Raw genomic sequence first — 21456 nt, forward strand, 5'->3', positions numbered from 1 at the left:
CACAATAACATGACTATGATAAAACATAATTAGAGTTGACAAAATGATACTCTCTCCTAATAATTCAAAGATAAAATTGACAATAATATAAAGTTATTATTTTAAAACCTAAAACTAGATACAAATTAATACTCATTATAATACAAATAGTCAAGTGGAGTCTTCAAAACATTATCTAAACTAGAGTCATATCAAAAGAAATTCTAAAATTAAAAACTATCTTGGAAAAGATAAATTGAAGAATGCTAAGAAAATCTTGAAGAAAATAAAGCATAAAGAAGGAAAATGCAAACATGGAAGATAGTAAGAATTGGAGGACAAAACTATTTGTTTCGTAGTTTACTTTGCATACAAAGGTGTAAAGCGTATATGTTACTCCGTAAACAACAATGAGAAAAGCTTATGAAATTAGGATAGATAGAAAAAAACTTTTGACTTTTTGAGATATTTAGTTTGAGAATTTACTATGAGTTAACTATTGGATATTTATTTTTTTAAAAAAAATATTAAGCAATTTTGGTGCAAATTTGTAAAAGTTCCCGGGGCTTACGCCTAGGCGAACGCCCCGAAGGTTGGGGCTTACGCCCCAAGATACTTACGCCACGCCTGTACACCTCGGTGCGTTTTTGGTACGCCTCGCCTCAAAAACGTCTTTTAAAACACTGGTACTATTAATTACTCATTTTTAAAACATTTTTCAAATTCATTAAAAATATATACCAATTAATATGGATATCATGATAAATCTGCATTTCATTTTTTTAAAGGGTGTACAAAGTCCATAGTAGATAAATAAAAGTGAACAAAGTAGGGGTCATTTGGTACGCGGACTAAATTATTTCGGTATTATAATCCTGAGATTATAGTCCTGAGACTAATTTATTCCATCTGAAAGATGGGATAAAATAATCCCAACTATAATGGGATAAAGTGGGATATTCCAGGATTAATTTTGGACTTCATTTTATATTCTGTTTGATGCAAGATATAAAATTATCCTGAGATAAATTTATAACTTATACTCCCTCTGTTTCAATTTATGTGAACTCATTTGATGTGCACGACATTTAAGAAATAGGAAAGATTTTGAAATTTGTGATTCAAAATAAGTTTTGAATATTTGTGTGGCTGTAAATCATTCATAAAGTAAATTTATTTTCAAATTAGGAAAAATATCATTTATTTTAATATGTACTAAAAAAATAACTTCATATAAATTAAAACAAAGTGAGTATCAAACATAATATAAGAAATTAATGCTGAAATATCTCATCTTATGTCAACCAAACAACCTACTTGCCTACCTAGAACTCAAGCACTATCGGGAAGGGAGCCCACATTTTTCCTTGAAGTCTTCTCTAGATAATAAAAAGTCCACGCCCTCATTTCTGTTGGCCCCAAGGGAAGAACTTAAAATGAGCCAAGGGCCTTACATTTAGTAGGCGTATGGATATCCGATACTCAGCGTTTAGACATGTGATTTCATATCTGATTTCATCTCATGAGATGAAATTTCAAATCATCCAAAACGACATGATTTGAGATTTGAAATCATAATTTCAAAAAATATAAATGTAAAATTTGACGTATATGTTTATATTTTGTAAAAAAAAGACTCATAAGTTGGTAGATATATTTACCAATCATGTTTACCAACCATTTGTATTAAATATTAATCTGCAAGTTGGTAAAATATATTTATCAATCATGTTTACAGTGTGGGAGATTATATTAAAGAGTAGTTACATTATTATTCATGCTAAATTTTCCTTTTTATTGAACTAAAGTTTGATCAATTGATGTTGTATTTTTTAGAAAGGTCTTCTAGTAGCGTATTAATTTTATTATGAACTATGATTTACTCATTTGGCAAGATTGTATGAGAATTGGAAAAAAATTGATGGTTTTCACAACTTGTGGGGTTTTTATGTTTATAAAAAAAACTGCAAGTTAAGAAATCCAAATTGCATGTCCAAATATGATTTCATCTCGTGATTTCATCTCATGAGATGAAATCATATCCAAACGGTTCCTTAATGTAGTGAGAATCCTGAGATTTCTAAGTTAAATTTTAGCAAAGACACAAATATTACTCTCTTCATTTCAATTAAAGTATCTTACTTCTTTTTTTATGTTTCAAAAAGAGTATCTTATTATATATTTAATAAGTTGATAATTCAAAAACTCTATATGACAAATAAGATTTAAAGGACATTTTAATACATTACACATATCTTTAATAATCACAGGATTCAAAAGTCTCTTTTTATTTCTTAAACTTTATATTCAGTTAAACTAAAATACTTAAATTGGGACGAAATGAGTAAGCGATTTCTTTCCATTTATTAAAGCCTGTAAATAAAGTTATCAAATATCTATGCTAAAAAAAGATAGCAAATATCGCCTGAAAATAGTGAGGCGCACGCAACTAGTCCAGACATTATGATTATAAAAAAAAAGAAAAAGCAATATTTTCTCCGCCTAAGCGAAAAGACAAAAGGATTTTTTTTTTTTTTTTGTTTTTAAAGTGTACTCTGAAACAGGTAAAGGGCAAAAGTTACAGCAAGTAAAAAGGAAAGGTTTAAAGTGAGCTTGGACAGCCATAGCATTAGCAAAAACTATTACTCCGTGTGTCTCAGATTATTGTGATTTTGTTTTACACACTTCTTAAAAAGTAGTACTTACTCCGTTAATTTTTACTTATTCATTTTAAAGTTTTTATGTTATTTAAGAAATAATAAATGGCATGCTTAATTTACTAATATATTCATATTAATTGATACATATTTTTATTGAATTTGAAAAATGATTTGAAGTGAGTAATTAATAGTATGGGTAAAACAGAAAAAAAATTTATCTTTTCTTGATATGCTAAAAGTGACAAGTAAAAGTGAAAATTTATTTTTGAAATAGTGGACATGTAAAAATGAACGGAGGGAGTATTAATTAAAAGAGGATTTAGCTATTTTATCCTTTCATTGGAATTTGAACAATCATAATATCACCCAATAATTGAGTTGTTTGTAGTCTTCAAGAACAATTACTATTAAAGATGAAATGAAAAAAAATGTTTAATTTTGTTTTGAACTTTAAAAATAACAAATAATTTGAGATAACTATTTTAGAAACCACAACAGATTACCTGAAACAGAGAGATTAGTACTACCTCCGGATAAAAAATAGTGTCTACTTAGCCATTTGCACACACCATAAGAAAATACTAACTCCTAGATAAAAATAGGTAATTAGACTAAACTGCCATGAATTAAATATGTATTGAGATTTGATCACATAATACTTAATAGGGTCAAATCTGAAAAAATAAGGTTAATTCTTTCTTAATTTGATAAGCGAACTTTCTTTTTTACCCAAAAATAAAAAATAAAGACTTTTTTTTTTACCTAAAAAAAATAATTAAGTGAACATTCTTTTTGATATGGAGAGAGTAACATTTATATGATTGTATAACTTTTGAAATTTATATGCTTAAACATTAACATCTATACGACTTTAAAAACTTCTCCATTTAAAGGTAAAATGGTGGGACAGTGCACTACTATTTAAGTAGCAACGGATGAAGGATAAGCTTAACATTTTCTTTTAAAAAAAAAATGGCAGTGGTGATTAACTTTCTGATGATACGTATCTATTTCTAATCATGAACAGTTTATAAACGTCCACAAAGTAATGAGAGATTAATGGTTTTTTGACCTTTCCTTTTCCCTTTATTTCTTTTTGAGTGGGGGTGGGGATTGCCGGTATGTATCGTCAATAGGAAAATCATGAATAATAAGGATAAAAATTGTGACAGAAGTTTTACTGCCTCAAATAATTCTTTTGTTACCTCATGAGTTGTGATCTTGAAATCTCAAGCTGTTATGCTATTGTCTCTAAAAAAATAATAAAGAAAGCACCGAAAATTCTTTTACGAGACTTGACCAGTTGACCATATAGAACTACCTAGTCAATCCATAATTGTGCTGCAAGTGTGCAAAATCAAAATCGTGGCATTCAAGAGACAAATTACAAAGGATATCTACATATATGGCTTGACAAACTTATACTAGGTAATTATATTTAGTAGTTATAGTTTACCTTAATTATTTCTGATAGATAACATTGATATGTTAATGACAATTATTAACTATTAAGATAAAATACATAACTCTCTCCTCCTCCTTCTCTCTCTAACATCTAAAACACCCTCCTCCACTCTCGCTCTCTCTCTAACATCGTCGGAGTGCTTTTCCGGTCAAATCTGGGCGACGGTGGCTTCTCCGGTCAAATCTGGCCGCCGCCATCGAGAAACACAACTCAACGAGAGATTTTTCGGTCAGATCTGGTCGCCGCGGTCTCTCTCTCTCGAATTTTCCGATCAGATCTGGCTGACGGTGACTTTTATCTATCTAATCTGGCCGACGATGGATTTTCCAGTCAGATTTCGGTGCCGGATCTGAAAAATCGTGTTTCTTTATGAGTGTATTAATTCATTTTTTAGCATACAATTAAGTGAATATAATGTAAAAGTAGATACAAATGAATACAGTTGAGTTGAATACATTTGAATTGAATACAATTTAGTTGAATACATCTGACTTGAATATATCGAATCTGACTTGAATACAGCAAAATCTGAATTATATTTTTATGTATTTAATTTTTTAATGTATTACTCGCTGTATTCACTTAAAATTTCTTATATACGATAAGTTGAATACAATATACAACTGCGTTGAATACGTATGACTTGAATACAACAAAAGAATTTTTTAATACATTTTTACTCGTTGTATTCATGTCGTTTTATGAATACATTGAGCCATTTTATGAATACAGCGGAAAAACAATAGCTATGCCATGTAAATATTGAAACTGTAGCAATGACAAATTTTAAACCCCAAAGCGTAGTCATTTATATAAAATGTCCAATCACAAAACCAAATGATTCCACGTTAAGAAACCTTTGCAAAAAATAACCATCATTATCCACATTAATTCGAAATTGCATGCAGTAGCAGGAATTGGTTTAACGATGTCTTTCTCTTTGTCCTATGGTTGTTGGTACAACACAATCTAACTCCACTTTCACTTGTCTTCCTGTGGATTACAAAATAATGACAAGGTTATATCAAACATTTGTTATTGTAAAAGACACCTATGTGACATTTTAATTATGACTATGCCATGCTGACAATTTCTTGAGACACTGGCCCTTGAGTTTCATTCGCTTACTAAGTAGGCGTTCGGCCATTAATTTTGAAATCATAATTTTAAATCAATGTTTAACTATCAATTTTCAGTCGTGATTTGAAATTTGATTTGAAATCATGCATGGTTTGAACCCAAATCATTCAAAAAAGCATGAAATTATAGTTTCAACTTTTTTAAATATAAAATTTAACCCATAAGTTAATATTTTGTAAAAAAAAAACATTGGTAAATATTTTTAACAATTACCCCCATCAATCATTTACCAATCTCATTAACTTCCACCAATTTTTATTTATGTCTACCAACGTTTAGTTTATGTGGAAGATTATATTAAATAGTAGTTACATTACTATTCATGTTAAATTTTTGATTTTATTGAAGTAATGTTTGATTAATTGATGTTGCATTTTTTAGAAAAGCTTTCTAGTAGTGTACTAATTTTGTTACAAACTATGATTTGCTCATTTGGTAAGATTGTATAAGAATTGAGAATGTTTTGATAGTTTTTACAATTTGTGGGGTTTTTATGTGTATAAGAGAAAATACAACTTAAATATTCAAATTGTATGTCCAAACATGATTTGAAACCATGCCCAAACTGGGCCTAATTACTTCCTATGGATAAAAAAAGTGTTCACTTTGTTTTTTTTTAGAGTAAAAAAGAATGTTCACTTATCAACTCAAGAAAAAAGTAACCTTATTTTTTTAGATTTACCCATATTAAGTGTTATGTGATCAAATCTAATACATATTGATTTAGGGACAATTTAGTCAAATTACTTATTTTTTGTCTAGGAGTTAATATTTTCTCAAGGGGTGTGTAAATGGCTAAGTGGGCACTATTTTTTATCGGAGAGAGTATAATATGTTTAACTTCATAATTTTCAAAAGTCTTTGTCTCTTCTTAAAATTTTGTGTACAATCAAATAAATTCATACAAATTAAAATAAAAGGAGTAATACATTCCGAGTCCATGGGAGAATCCCCTTTATCAGGCTCCAAAGCAGATACCAAAATCAGGTGTTAAAAAAAATACTAATCCCTTTGGATAAAAAGAAAGAGTCCACTTAGCCATTTACACACTCTTTAAGAAATTATTAGCTTCAAGAAAAAAATATGTAAATTGATTAAACTACTCCTAATTAAATAAGCCCAAACAGAGGCTGAGTAACATTTTTTTTTACCGGGAGGGAGTACATTTCAATTAGATTGGGTGCAAGAAAATCTAAAGCTTGAGGAAAAGGGAAAAAGAAAAAAGAGAATATGTAAAAACCCTAGTCAAAGGGCACATGTAGGACCCAGATTGATGTCTACAGTAGACCACAGTCCCCCATGCTCTTCTACACAGCAACACTTCCCAATAAAAGGCCTTTTAAGACAATCTTAAAATAACCTGAATTAATAAATCCTTTTCACGTCCACAAAAGATTCCTTAATGCTTCTTTCCCTGGTAAAAGGCTCGCAATTTACTGACAAAAAAAAAAAAAAAAAAAAACCTCATTTCCCGCTATTTCTCTTTCCCCCCCTCTTTTTTCCTGCCAAACTATTGTGAGCCTTTTCCAAAATATTGAACCTTTTAAACAAATAAAAATTACTTTCTCCATTGCATAACAAGTGTCACCTTTATAAAAAAAATACGTATATTAAGAATTCAATAATATAATATGAAGCTTACTAAACTATTCTTATATAATAAAAATAAATTACTTTTCCCTCTTGATTAGAGCATGCATAAGTATTCCTTTTGACATTGAAAATTCAACAATACCAAATTACAATGTAATTTTTTGTCTTGAGTACATAAACATGTCACTTTTTGTCTAAGGGTAGAGTTAGAAAAAATTAGTCAATTCACATCTTAATTTCCTAAAATGACACTTATTATGGGACATTTTTTTTTTTATTAACGTGATATTTATTATGAGACGGAGGGAGTATTTATTAATCTCAAACGAATGAAAAGATGGACAATCATCCGAAAACTCTAAGCATAAATTCCATACAGTGAGTGAAACAACATACCAATTGTTATTATTAATCTTTGACCTTTTTAAAAGGTCAAGAAAAAAAAAATACATGCGAGAATCAAATCTTGTCCGTGTTGAAATTTTAAAACAGGAGCCTTTACTTCTCATAGCATTTCTTAACATAAATCTGATTACTAAAATTTTGAAATAACTAAAACATACTCAAACAATTTAATAGTCACATCCTGAGTCAAATTGAACAAATTCACTTTTACAAACACTATTTCTGAGATACAATAAACCTTTAAATATTTAAAGTATAGTCCAGAAACACGATACAAAATTCATTTTGAGATAAAAAAAAGAGAATACGAGGATATCAAAACATTGTATAAAATCTTGAAATGACTACTAGCAAATTGATGAAAAAGGTTTAATAGTAGTTCCGAATTTCTGATATCAAATTTTAAGTAAAAATTTCCCCCCCCCAAAAAAAAAAGAATAATAATTCAAGTAGTACTACTAGATTTTGTTAATTTGGCAAAAAGCCAATTAAAAAATTCCAATGAATAGAAAGAGACATAATTAAAGGAGTCTTTTTGAGTCTCCCAACAAAAATGTCCTTTTTAGAGAGAGAAGGTGAGAGTTGTAAGAGAGAGAAAATATGTCTTTGAACTAGCAAGAAGACAAATAATGCTGAGTGTCACTGCCATTTCTTGGTGGTGTTAGGCTTCTCTTTCGTTCATATATCTCAAAACAAGACTAGGGTTTTACCCTGAGGAAAAGAATTGTTGGTCCTTTTCTTGAACTTCATTTATCAAAATTCTTAAGGGCTATTCCATTTTCTTGTACTTTAATGCTGATTTTTTAGGCCAACAGTTGAGTGCATTAAAGAAGAGGGGAAGTTGGTGAATGTGAGCAAACCTGAGGTTTCAAGATAACTGAAGCTGTAGTCATTGCAAGAAGCTGAACATTTTCAGTAAATCTTTGAAAAAGACTGCCTTTTCCCCCTCTTCATTTGAGCTAACTTTCTTGGAAATAAATGTGTGCTGTTTGGTAAGACATGCTGAACTTGTTTTCCTATATTGGGTCTTTGAAAGTGTAGTCTGCACTTTGTTTTTGTCACTCATTGCCTCCTTTCAGCTTCTGCACCTAGAAAAGTTGCATTTCTGTATTTAGATGTGTCTGGTTTTGGTCCATTTATTGTTGGTTGAAGGAGGACTTTGGTGATTTTGGGTTGAAGTTGTGTACTTTTTTCCTCTTGTTTCAGTGCTTTGAACTGTCATGGTTGACATTGAGGTTTAGTGGCATGTATATATGTTTGTGTGAGGTGCTATTCTTATGTTGAACTTCTACTTAAAGTGAACCTCATACTTACAGCTGCCCCTTTTGGATTTCTTTAAGCTTGGAAGGTAAAAGTTTGCCTTGTATTTTTGGGAGTGAGTTTGTCACTTGGTCTAGCAGAGCTTCTTCTGGTGTTATAATGAAGCTATTTAGGTTTTTTATACTTGTGCTTTGTTTTGGTTCTGCGATGGGGCAGCTTCCTTCCCAGGACATTTTGGCCTTGCTTGAGTTTAGGAAGGGTATCAAGCATGATCCAACTGGTTATGTACTGCAGTCATGGAATGAGGAGTCAATTGATTTCAATGGGTGCCCTTCATCTTGGAATGGTATCATGTGCAATGGTGGTAATGTTGCAGCTGTCGTCCTTGACAACTTGGGTTTATCTGCCGATGCAGATTTGAGTGTGTTTGCTAACCTCACAATGCTAGTCAAACTCTCTATGGCTAACAATTCAATTGCTGGGGTAGTGCCAAAGAAAATTGGTGACTTCAAGAGCCTTGAGTATTTGGATATTTCAAACAATCTATTCAACTCCTCTTTACCACCACAGATTGGAAAAGTAGGAAGCTTAAAGAATCTGACATTAGCTGGTAACAACTTCTCTGGCCCAATCCCGGATACGATTGCTGAGCTCATGTCAATTGAATCTTTGGATTTGAGCCATAATTCTCTTTCTGGGCCACTTCCTTCATCTTTAACCAAGTTAAATAATTTGGTATACCTCAATCTATCTCTTAATGGATTTGCAAAGACAATCCCAAAAGGATTTGAGCTAATGGCTAACCTTGAAATTCTTGACTTGCATGGAAATATGCTTGATGGTACTTTGGATCCAGAGTTCTTACTGCTTACTACTGCAACTTATGTTGACTTAAGTGGAAATTTACTCGTGAGTTCCGCTTCTCAACATCAGAATTTTCTACCAGGTATATCCGGGTCGGTCAAGTACTTGAGTCTTAGCCATAATCAGCTTACAGGGTCACTAGTAAGTGGCAGTGGAGCTCAGGCATTCGGGAACTTGAAGGTTCTGGATTTGAGCTACAATCAGCTGTCTGGGGAATTACCTGGCTTTAATTTTGTTTATGATCTTGAGGTCCTCAAACTCAGCAACAATAGATTCTCTGGGTTCGTCCCAAATGATCTTTGGAAAGGAGATGCTTCGGTTCTCACAGAATTGGATTTAAGTGGAAACAACCTCACAGGTATATTCCAAACTGCTCTCATTTTGAAATTCATTTTGCAAATAAAGTGTTTAATTGTCATCCTTGTGTTGAACTGAAGTTACAACAAACGAAGTACTAGTTTATTTCCTATCATTTTGCTTCTGTGCTTTACGCAGTCATTTCATTTTACAGGGTCATTAAGCATGATTACATCAACAAGTTTGCGTGTTCTTAACTTATCCTCCAATGCTCTTTCCGGTGAACTTCCACTGGTGACAGGAAGTACTGCAGTTCTTGATCTCTCAAAAAACCAGTTAGAGGGAAATCTAACTAGAATGCAGCATTGGGGGAATGTTGAATTTCTTGACCTCAGCCAAAACCAACTGACAGGAAACATCCCTGAGGTTACAGCTCAGTTTCTGCGCTTAAATAGCCTAAACCTTTCTCACAATGCTCTTACTGGATCTCTGCCAAAAGTTATTGCACAGTTTCCTAAGATCACTGTCCTTGATCTTAGTTTCAACCAGCTGGATGGGCCTCTTCTCACTTCTCTGATAACATTACCCACTATCGAAGAACTTCACCTACAAAACAATGCACTTGTTGGAAATATTGATTTCTTTCCCCCCTCTGCTACACCCAACCTCCGTGTTCTTGATCTTTCTCATAATCAGCTTGCTGGTTCTTTTCCTGATGAGTTTGGTTCATTGACCACGCTTCAAGTACTTGATATAGCTGGAAATAATTTATCTGGATCTCTGCCTACTTCGATTGGGCAAGTTAATTCGCTTACTTCTCTAGACATTTCACAGAATCATTTTACCGGTCCACTGCCAGAGAACCTGCCTGATGGCCTCCAAAGCTTCAATGCATCACTCAATGACTTATCTGGTGTTGTCCCTGTACATTTGAGGAAGTTTCCTTTATCATCTTTCTACCCGGGAAACCCTGAACTTCAATTTCCAAATCCTCCCCCAGGATCTGGTCGAGCTTCACCAGAAAACCAGAAAAGATCAGTTAAAACTATCATCAAGGTGGTAATAATAGTTTCCAGTGTAATTGCTCTTATTATTTTGGTCTTGCTAGCCATTTTCATTTATTATATACGAGCGTCAAGGAAGCCTCATCCTTGTGTTACTGAAAAAGATGTTCATCGCCAAGCCCCATCAAATCCTTCTGGCTTTAGCAGTAGAGAGGGTACTGGTGGTGTAGTCGTTTCAGCTGAAGATCTTAGGACTTCACGAAAAGAATCATCAGAAATAATTAGTCCAGATGAGAAAATGGCTGCTATAACTGGTTTCTCCCCTTCAAAAGGTAGCCATTTCTCTTGGTCACCAGAATCTGGAGATTCATATACTGCAGAAAATTTTGCAAGATTGGATGTGAGGTCTCCAGATCGTCTGGCTGGGGAGCTGTACTTCCTGGATGATACAATCTCTTTTACACCTGAGGAACTTTCCAGGGCTCCAGCTGAAGTCTTAGGTAGAAGCAGCCATGGTACATCTTATAGGGCAACACTAGAGAATGGGTTGCTTCTGACTGTGAAATGGTTGAGAGAAGGAGTGGCAAAGCAGAGAAAGGATTTCGCAAAGGAGGCTAAAAAGTTTGCCAATATCAGGCATCCTAATGTAGTAGGATTGAGAGGTTACTACTGGGGCCCCACACAACATGAGAAGCTCATTCTTTCGGATTATATATCTCCTGGAAGTCTTGCAAGTTTCCTCTATGGTAAGCTTCATGTCCTAACTCTAAATTCTCATGTAATGTTTTGCTGTAAATCCTTAGTAAACGTTTTGCCTCCCTCTTCTTTAATCTAGTCAATTTTCTTTAGTTCCCATTTCATATTTCATACAAGGCAATCTGAATGTGTGATATATATATATATATATATATATATATATATATGACAATTCTTATGGTTCGTAGTTTTCCCATGGGCATTACAGTTGAGCACTTTAACATTGCTGTGCGATCCTGTGGGGTGTGCTAATACTTTAGCACATCTAGAGCCTAATATATAGTAAATATCTATATGCGCTTTACACTCTTTTCATACCAAGCAGTAATATACCATATATCAAAAACATTATGCATATCTGTCTTTTGTTTATGTAATGTTCACAGCAAGTAGTAATATACCATATATAAAAAAAAGAGGAAATCTATCTTTTGCTTACGTAATTTTCACACCAAGTCATACTATACCAATACTCTATGCTATTGTCACTACACAAGCTGTGAGGGATTTGTAGTATGGTACTTATTATTTCCAGTAGCTAAAATTCTGGATGTTTGAGTTCTTAATGGATCTGAAATATGTGATGTTTAGCTTTTGTTATCATAATTTACTTTACTAGAAATCAGCTAGAACGTGATACATTTTTCTTGTATAAAATTCTACAAAATGACTTCTTTCAGCTCATGTGACCATCGATAATTGTTTGTGTGGTCATTCTCAATATACTTCTCTAATGTGCTTCATATCTGTAGATCGACCTGGTAGAAAAGGTCCACCACTAACCTGGCCTCAAAGACTCAAAATATCAGTTGATGTTGCACGTGGCTTAAACTACCTCCATTTTGATCGTGAGGTTCCACACGGAAACCTTAAAGCAACCAACATCTTGTTGGATGGGCCTGACCTTAATGCAAGGGTTGCCGATTACTGCCTTCATCGGCTTATGACTCAAGCCGGCACAATAGAGCAGATTCTTGATGCAGGAGTGTTGGGTTATCGTGCCCCCGAGTTGGCTGTATCAAAGAAACCACTGCCTTCCTTCAAATCAGATGTATATGCTTTTGGAGTTATTTTGTTGGAGCTGCTAAGTGGGAAGTGTGCAGGGGATGTTGTCTCTGGCGAAGATGGTGGAGTAGACTTGACTGACTGGGTAAGGTTGAAGGTGGCAGAAGGTCGTGGTTCGGATTGTTTTGATAATGTGTTGTCACCTGAGATGGGAAATCCAGCAATGGAGAAGCAAATGAAGGAGGTTCTTGGGATAGCTGTGCGATGCATTCGTTCTATATCCGAGAGGCCTGGTATCAAGACTATATATGAGGATCTTTCATCTATATAGTTTGTACTCATTTTGGTTTTGGTGAACCATATGTTTTGCTCTACTTTGGGAATCAAATAGCTCATTGACCTCCCTTTTGAGTAGTAGAATTAGAACACTTAGTATGTGAACGAGGCTAGTTTTATTGACCATTGTTTGTTGTATATTTAATGTGTAAACAAACTTTTCTCCCCTTTCGGCCTATAAGAGCTTCCAGTGTTTTGACAGTTTATTTGGAGTAAATACTCTTTGGCCGATAATTCTGAAGAAAAAGGGGCAAGCATGTTTGACCCTACTTAATTATAACCAAAATATGCATGAAATGTAGTATCATTGGAGGGTGAGAGTAAGTATTGATGGCCGTTTTCTACAATTTCAATAGAATATCGCTAAATGAAAAGTGGGAGGAGAAAATATTCTTGAAACTCCTTCCGATGCGCCATGAATACAATACTGGAAATCCCTCTTCTGCAGCAGTAACACAGATCATTTTCAGATGCTCAAGCAGACTTTCTGCTGATATTAACTTTGCGCCCCAGTAAAGGTCTCCAGAAACTCAATTGCAAAATTGCATCATTATACAGACACCAAAGCTGGAATAGTTACAAGAACCTATGGATGCCAACAACTACAATGCATTTAACTATGCAAATGAGAAGAGGGGTGGGATAAAGATCTGAATATAAAAAACAGGAACTCTAAATTACATGTAAATACATCACAAGATACAACAATTTACTGATGCAACTTTAACATTGTATGTTCGTCAAACCTGAATCCAGCCATCTCTGCCTCCTTGCAGATATCCTTACACTTGGCCAGCCTTCCAGAAGCCATATAAATTCTGATCAAGCTGCAGTATATATCAAAAGTTGGACTAAAACCCGCTTCCTTAAGTTTAGAGAAATAGCGTACAGCCCTTGAAAGATCGTTCAAAGCAACAAAGAGCTTAATCACTACACGATAAGCTGGTAGATCAAAAAGGCAATTTGAAGCTTCCATTTCCCATAGCATGGCTAATGCATCTCTATATTTGTTCGCTGAATAACGACAGTGAATCATAGTAGTATACATAACTACACCTGGATTACCACCAGATTTCCTGAACCAATCATATAGTCCCTCCACAATTTCAAATCTTCCCAGCCTAATGCAAATCTTCATGATAGCTGTACAGTCTTGTGGTGTCAAATTCAGATCATCTCTCACAGCAAGCTCCTCTAATAATACCAAGACAAGTGTGCTTTTATCAGGATCCTTACCAAGCTGTAAGATTAGCTTAGCATACACCCCAGTATCAAGCACTCTGTTAGATTCCTTAGCCATTGAAAGAAGCTTCAAAGCAAGCTTCAAGCTTCCTCCTTTAATATAACCCCTTAACATCGCTTCATACACACTCCGACTAGCCAAGCCAGTGAACTTATCCAAATCAAACGGCATTTTTAACTCGTTTGACCCGGCAAGAACTTCAACGGTAGAAGCAAGAATATAATCATCAGGGAATAAATGGGGTTGTTTCTTCACCCAACAGAATGTTTCCAAAGCTCTCTCAGGAAGGCCCAAATAACCCAACTCTCGGATTGTCAATGACAACGATCCTTTTCGAAGAAACGGGCTCCATTTACCAAGAACTTTTGATACATTTTCCTGAGCTGAAAGACCCTGAATTTCTTTAGCCAAACCAATCAAGAAAGTGGGATTCTTGTACACTTGCTTTGATATCGATTGCCTTGAATGATTCGCGAATCTTTTTGGTGTAGGAAGTCCCAAAGGCCGAATCTTGTAAGGAATTGGCAGAGGTAAAGGCCTCTCTCTATCCAATTTTCCAGGCTTCTGAGGGATCCTCCCTTTAAAAAGAGATGAAATCGCGTCCATCTCATCCGATTCCCATATAATTCCCTCATCATCACACATCCTTCCTTTTTCTACTTCATCAATTCCAGACCTCACTTGTGGGATTACACTGGGTATGTTGTCATTGGTCGTTTCTTCATCATTTTCATACAAGACCCTTTTGAAGTTATAGTCCATGTTTGGTGGTCGCTTTGGTCGCCGAGGATTCCTAAGGTTTTTTGGAAGTTTTATGTGGTTAGTTTTGTTATTACTAGATACAGCCATGATTACATCTCTTTTCCCTTTTCTTCCAAGACTTGAATGTGTTCTAGAAGCAGCAGTACTGGTACTACTAGTCTGGGAGATGGGATATGTGGATGAAGAAGACCAAGGAAAGGACTCATTGGTGGTCGAAAACATGAAATAACTTCTGCTGAGCATTTGGTCGAACAGTTGGTGGGCACAAGACTAGTATAACCCTTGATGCTTACAATTGAGACTTCAGTGAAACAGAGCTACATGTAACGACGAAAATGGAGAATCCATTCCGTTTGAATGACAGATTTGGCGAGCAAAGCTAAGGACTGAGCAGGCATTGGATGAGGAAGAAACAATACGATTGGGAAGAATGACGAATTTTGTCGTCTTTTTGAATTCTGTTAATAAGGGAAACAACAAAGAGGGGATTTTTTTTCCCCCCTAATTAAACATTACACTTGTTTGAATTGCTTGTAGTATACTCATTTTATAAAATATGGTTTTAAGCAATATTGTATTATACTGAATTATTTTGAAAATATATTTTATAAATAAAACATACTTTATTTGCTATAATTAAAGTAATGTTTTTTTTTTTTGGTTTAATTTGATTGTATTATATTGTGCATAATTGACAAATTCACTAAACACAGCTCAGGAAAGTGCAAGTCTAGTTTCTTGGGATCCAAAATGTCCTAGTCTTCTGATTGGTGTCTTGGTGATTTCTTTCATTTGGTTTTTCTTACCAGACCCTTTTCACATTCGTTTCACCGTTTTACATTTGTCTTAGCTTTGCGATTTTAAATTTTCCTTAACACTCATGACTAGGAGCGATAAGTACATTGATGTATTAAATTTTGAAGTATTTTTTATATAAGGAGATATTATAGTCGAACAATATCAAACGTTTTGAAAGATAAAAAGAAGTGTCATATAAGTTACTACAACTAAAAGGAGTATTCATTTGCTACAACTAAATATGAGGACTTCCTGAAAAGAAGCAGTAATTCAATTTGAAATGAAAAAGATAAAATAAAAACAAGATTACAAGGACTTCCTTTTTACTGTTTGGATGAGCTTATGCGTATAAGCTGAAAATAACTTATAAGCTAAAAAAAATAAGTTGGGGTAGTCAAACTTATTTTTTTTGGCTTATAAGCTGTTTTCAGCTTATAAGCTGCTTTAGATAAGCTAAGTCAAATGAGCCTAATTATTTTTTTGAGCTTATTTTAAGCACAAAATAACTTTAAGCTGGCCAGCCAAACACTCAAAAAAACTGAAAACAGCTTATAAGCAACTTATAAGCCAATCCAAACAGGCTCTAACTCATATTATTGTTGACACTTCAACGGATTATTCTCTTTTGTTTTTGGCCAAATATTACTCAACTAGAAGATTTGCCTATCTTATTTTCCATCAAATAACTAACACAATCATCAATAAGCTGTCCATTTCTATTCCTATCTCCAAACAAGCCACTCATCTGTCTTGCATTAGCTCTCAAAGACTCACCCTCTTCACTCACCACTGCAAACTTCACAGTTTCAGCCACTGAATCACTAGTAAAAGATCCATCTTTTTCATCTCTTGGTATTTCTACACCAACCCCTTTTTCTTGCAGCAACCTAGTATTCAAACCTTGGTCATTCATCACTGGGAACATAATCAAAACCCGTCCGAAACAAAGCGCCTCTATGACTGAGTTCCATCCACAGTGAGTCAAGAATCCCCTGATACACGAATGACTTAGTATATTTGTCTGTGGGACCCATCCTCTGTATATTATACCTCTGTTTTTTACTGTGTCTTCATAACCATCAGGAAGTTGAATCTGTGTGTCTTCTTGTTTATGTCTTGGTTGATTCCTAATTACCCAAAAGAAAGGTAATCCACACTTCTCTAACCCCAGGGCTAGCTCATTTATCTCTTTTTGACTAACTGTTGCTTCAGTTCCAAGTGCAACATATATCACCGAGTCTTGGTTTTGCTTATCGAGCCAATTCTTGATACTAAGCCATGTTGTATCATTTTCATTGCTGTCTAAATTTTCATCTTGTATTACAGATGGAGGCAGGACACCGATGGATAATACGGGTTTCTGAAAAAGCTCAGAAACCAAGTTGAACCATTCGGGTTCGAACTCAACACAAGTTCTAAACAATACAACATCACTTCCATCAATTGAAGCACCAAATCGGGCTCCATCAGTGGTACCGGATTCATCTGCTGGTGCTTCGAAGTTCTTCTTAATCTCGTGTAGTCGATAAACGACTTTCGTCTCGAAAGGAATCCATTTCGGAACAACTGTATAATCCTCGGGGATTGACCTTTCATCATTCAACAAAGCCCAAGGAGGTCCAAAAAAGGCCATAGTTACAGCAGTAAAGAGACTAAAAAACGCGCGTGAGATGCCTAAATCGTGTGCACGTTTAGGTAGCCAGTGAGAAGCATAGTCATAGACAATCCAATCTGGTGATGAATTTTCAAGAAAAGTGGTTAGTGGGGTTTCGAGCAAATCGAAAGCGATTTTCAAGAACTGAGCTTTTTGGTAAGGTATGTCCATTGAGGATTCTGCATCATCTGGCAAGTTGGATACTTTAGGCAAAGGAAAGCTTACAATATGCAAAAGGGGAGCAAGTTCAGTGGGAACTTTATCTAATCTTTCAATGTTTCTTGGAGTGGATATGAAGGTGACTTTGTGACCCCTTTGAGCTAAGCATCTGGATAGATGGAAAAAAGGTATGATATGGCCCATGGCTAGCCATGGGAACATCACTACATGAAGAGATTCTTTTTCATTCTCCATTGAAGGAATTAAAGCACTACTGAGAGAACAAATAACCTGTTATTTTATAATATTGCAATAAAGCATAGTGTTCAGATCTTATCATTGCATATATAAAGAAAATGGTGCACTGCTGTGCTTTGACTTCCTATACACAGACCATTTCAGTGAGAAGATTAGACTATTCTGCCAAAAGCTAAGGTATTTTAATACTATAAAAGGCAATTATTTACAGAAAAATCTTGATGTGCCACTCTTGGTAGCATCTTCCTGGAACTTTCAGATTGATTAAAGAAATGGGAATATCCAACCTCTCTTCGTCATCAGCCACTTGAAATATAAAATGGACAAACACAAAAACAAAACAAAGTTATTTTAATATTCTAGTCCAAACGCACGGCACAGCAATCTTGGAATTCTGCATCTGATTATAGTTAACAACAAGGACAACTATGTTTTAATTCCAAACAAGTTGTCGTCGGCTATATAAATCATCACTAATCATATTTCCCGTTTCAGCTCAACTCATGTCCTATCATGAAAAATAATAAAAGTGTAGAATAAGTTAAATACACCCAATTGAGCAGCTGGAGTTAGAGAAAATTCAATACGGTGGAGCTTATCGAATTATTCGAATTCATAGCATCCAAACAAGTAGAATTAGTAGTTACAAAATTAGATGATGTGCTGGGAGAGTTAGTGGTAGAAGGGCTTGCCTTCTTGAGGATCATAATATTTTGTTGTCTAAATGACAAATTGAAGTCTTTTATTCAAAATTCATTTTTTTCATTTATGTGTTTGAAAAATTCACCTCATTGATTTATTGGGACCACCTCATATTTTTCTTTGAGAGTATTAATTGGTACTTTCAAAGGTGAAAATAGGATCTCTTGCCCTCATATTATTTGAACAGAAGAAAATGACTTTTTCAAATCTCTTATGTCTTTTTTTCAGATCTCTTATGTGTAAAAAAATAAAGATTTCTTATAAAAAAGTCATAAAACTAAATAAAGTTTGTAAAGGACCAAAAATTCAATTCTCTCATTCGGACCACCTCATATTTTTCTATGATAGTATTAATTGGTAGTTTCAAAGTTAGGAGAAAGTAGAAATCACTTAATTTTTTGGCTGCTGTGATAATATATAGAATGCAAATCCTTTATATACTAATCTAATGCCGAATCTTACTCTCTCTATTGCATTATTCTGTTTATTTTTATGGTTTTCATATTTCATATAGTAGCATAAGAAATAATCCAAAATAACAATAGTAGTATATCACAGGTTGTTTGGATGGTTGTTATCCATTGTATCCTATTGCATTGTTATTTCAGATGTAATGTTTGTTTTGAGCATGTTAATTATAATTTATTGAATTGAATCGTTAAACTCTTTGTTACGTAATGATGAAATGTTCATTCTATATATGTTACTAGATGGTCTATGCCCGTGCGCTCAATATTTTAGATTATAGTATATCTATGTATATGTAGTTGTATTTGGATAGTGATAATATATATATATATATATATATATATATATATATATATATATATATATATATATATATATATATATATATATATATATATATATATATATATATATATATATACACGAAGCATGGGTTTTGTGCTCCGCATCTAAAACTTTATTATATTCGTGTTTGCTACGAAAATTTATTAATACTTTTTAAAAGAGAAAACTTGTTTAAAAGAAAACTATTTTCCTCTCTTTGAGATAAAACAATAGCAATGGGATCAGTCTTTTTTAATTAGAATTATAATTTCACTAATTTACCTTATTAATTATTTGATCTCTATTTAATATTATTTTTTCTTTTATGACATTAATCTCTTTTCACATTTATGAAAGTAATTAATTCTATCTTATTTTAATATATAAGTATTTTAAGTATGTTGCTGTACAATAATTTCATTTGCTCCCACTAATGGATTGATATGCATGCGACAATGAATCCATCATTATTGATTTAATGAGATACTTTGGAAATTACATAAATATTGTTTGATTTTTTAATATGAGATGCACTTTAATATTGCTTGATTTTGTTAATATGGGGTCCACTTTTTTAATCCATCATTATTGATTTAATGAGATACTTTAGAAATTAATTGTTTGTTTTTTTAATATGGGATTCATTTTTTTAATATTGCTTGATTTTATTAATATGGGGTCCACTTTTTTAATCCATCATTATTGATTTAATGAGAAACTTTAGAAATTACATAAATATTGTTTGATTTTGGATGCACTTTTTTTTTACATTGGTTTTTTTAATATGGGATTCATTTTTTTTAATATTGCTTGATTTTGTTAATATGTGGTCCACTTTTTTTTTTTCTGTGAGTTTGGAGATGGCGGTTCCACTTCTTTTTTTTTTCAATATTGGTTGGTATTTATTTGTGGCCCACACTTTTTTTAAATATGGGTTGATGTTTAGGTGGGGCCCCACACTTTTTTTTTTCCAGTGGAAACGGACGCCAAAGCATGGGTGGTCTATGCCCGTGCTGCGCACGGGCCCAACACTTTAGATTATAGTGTATCTATATAAATGTAGTTGTATTTGGATAGTGATATATATATATATATATATACACATACATACATACACACACGAAGCATGGGTTTTGTGCTCCGTATCTAAAACTTTATTACATTCGTATTTGCTACGAAAATTTATTAATACTTTTTAAAAGAGAAGACTTGTTTAAAAGAAAACTATTTTCCTCTCTTTGAGATAAAACAATAGCAATATTTAAGCATCAATTGATACTTTCAATTTTAATTCGATTAATTTAAAGGATACTTATTATGTTTTGTAATTTTGATTTGCATAATTCTAATTCAAATTATTAAATTAATTTTACATGTTTGAAACGAAACAAAGTAGAAATTGATTTTCTATTTAAACGAAGAAATGCTATTTTTTAATTTTTGGTAAATAATCTCGGTTTAGTTCATTTTACTTGTCATGTTGTGTTTTGCATGGGTTTTTAAGGAAACGTGAATTAGAATTATAATTTGACTAATTTACCTTATTCATTATTTGATCTCCATTTGATATTAATCTCTTTTCACATTTATTAGAGTGAGGATAAAAATGAAAAAGTAATTAAATTCGATCTTATTTTAATATATAAGTATTTTAAGTATGTTGTTGTACAATAATTTTATTTGCTCTCACTAATGGATTGATACGCATGTGGCAATGAATCCATCATTATTGATTTAATGAGATACTTTGGAAATTACATAAATATTGTTTGATTTTTTAATATGAGATGCACTTTTTTTTTTACATTGTTTATTTTTTTTAATATGGAATTCATTTTTTTAATATTGCTTGATTTAGTTGGGGCCCACACTTTTTTTTAATATTGGTTGATATTTAGGGGGGCCTACACTTTTTTTTTTTTGGTTGTTGACGACTTGACGACGAAGCACGACTAAAACTCGTGCTTCTAAATAGTTTTTTTTTTTTTGTTGACGACTTGACGACGAAGCACGACCAAAACTCGTGCTTCTAAATAGTTAGTAAAATAACTCATTTGGTATGATTACATAATTACCTTATTTCTTTTTTCCCGTTATTATTCATTATTATAATTTGATACTCCTATATTACCTATTACTTTTAACTTGTTATCTAACTCTATCCCATACCTACTTTATAGGCATATTACAAGTCATTCTTGTCCCAACATGCTGCTGCATTTTTCTATAGTTTCGTTTTACAAATTGAAATTAAATCCCTCTTATCTTTTTTGACACTCATTCGATTTAAATCACGGACAAACTTGCAATTCCAACCACCAGAC

At 33.2% G+C, this 21456-nt stretch overlaps 3 protein-coding genes across 3 annotated transcripts; 1 reads left to right on the plus strand and 2 right to left on the minus strand.

Annotated features, from left to right (window-relative positions):
• The first annotated feature begins 7772 nt into the window (after positions 1 to 7772).
• Positions 7773 to 12968, plus strand: LOC132625180 (LRR receptor-like serine/threonine-protein kinase GHR1). Its single transcript, XM_060339999.1, has 3 exons — positions 7773 to 9724; positions 9878 to 11413; positions 12176 to 12968. The coding sequence occupies exons 1-3, from the start codon at positions 8662 to 8664 to the stop codon at positions 12757 to 12759; spliced, it is 3183 nt and encodes a 1060-aa protein (XP_060195982.1). The 5' UTR covers positions 7773 to 8661; the 3' UTR covers positions 12760 to 12968.
• Positions 12969 to 13285: 317 nt separating this feature from the next.
• Positions 13286 to 15587, minus strand: LOC132625181 (pentatricopeptide repeat-containing protein At2g01860). Its single transcript, XM_060340000.1, has one exon. The coding sequence runs from the start codon at positions 15010 to 15012 to the stop codon at positions 13474 to 13476; it is 1539 nt and encodes a 512-aa protein (XP_060195983.1). The 5' UTR covers positions 15013 to 15587; the 3' UTR covers positions 13286 to 13473.
• Positions 15588 to 16116: 529 nt separating this feature from the next.
• Positions 16117 to 17890, minus strand: LOC132625183 (UDP-glycosyltransferase 91C1). The gene has a single exon (XM_060340001.1). It carries the CDS (start codon positions 17633 to 17635, stop codon positions 16214 to 16216), a length of 1422 nt encoding a protein of 473 aa, XP_060195984.1. The 5' UTR covers positions 17636 to 17890; the 3' UTR covers positions 16117 to 16213.
• Positions 17891 to 21456: the final 3566 nt, after the last annotated feature.

This window comes from Lycium barbarum, chromosome 12, assembly GCF_019175385.1.
Source record: "Lycium barbarum isolate Lr01 chromosome 12, ASM1917538v2, whole genome shotgun sequence".
Classification (NCBI taxonomy): Eukaryota; Viridiplantae; Streptophyta; class Magnoliopsida; order Solanales; family Solanaceae; genus Lycium; species Lycium barbarum.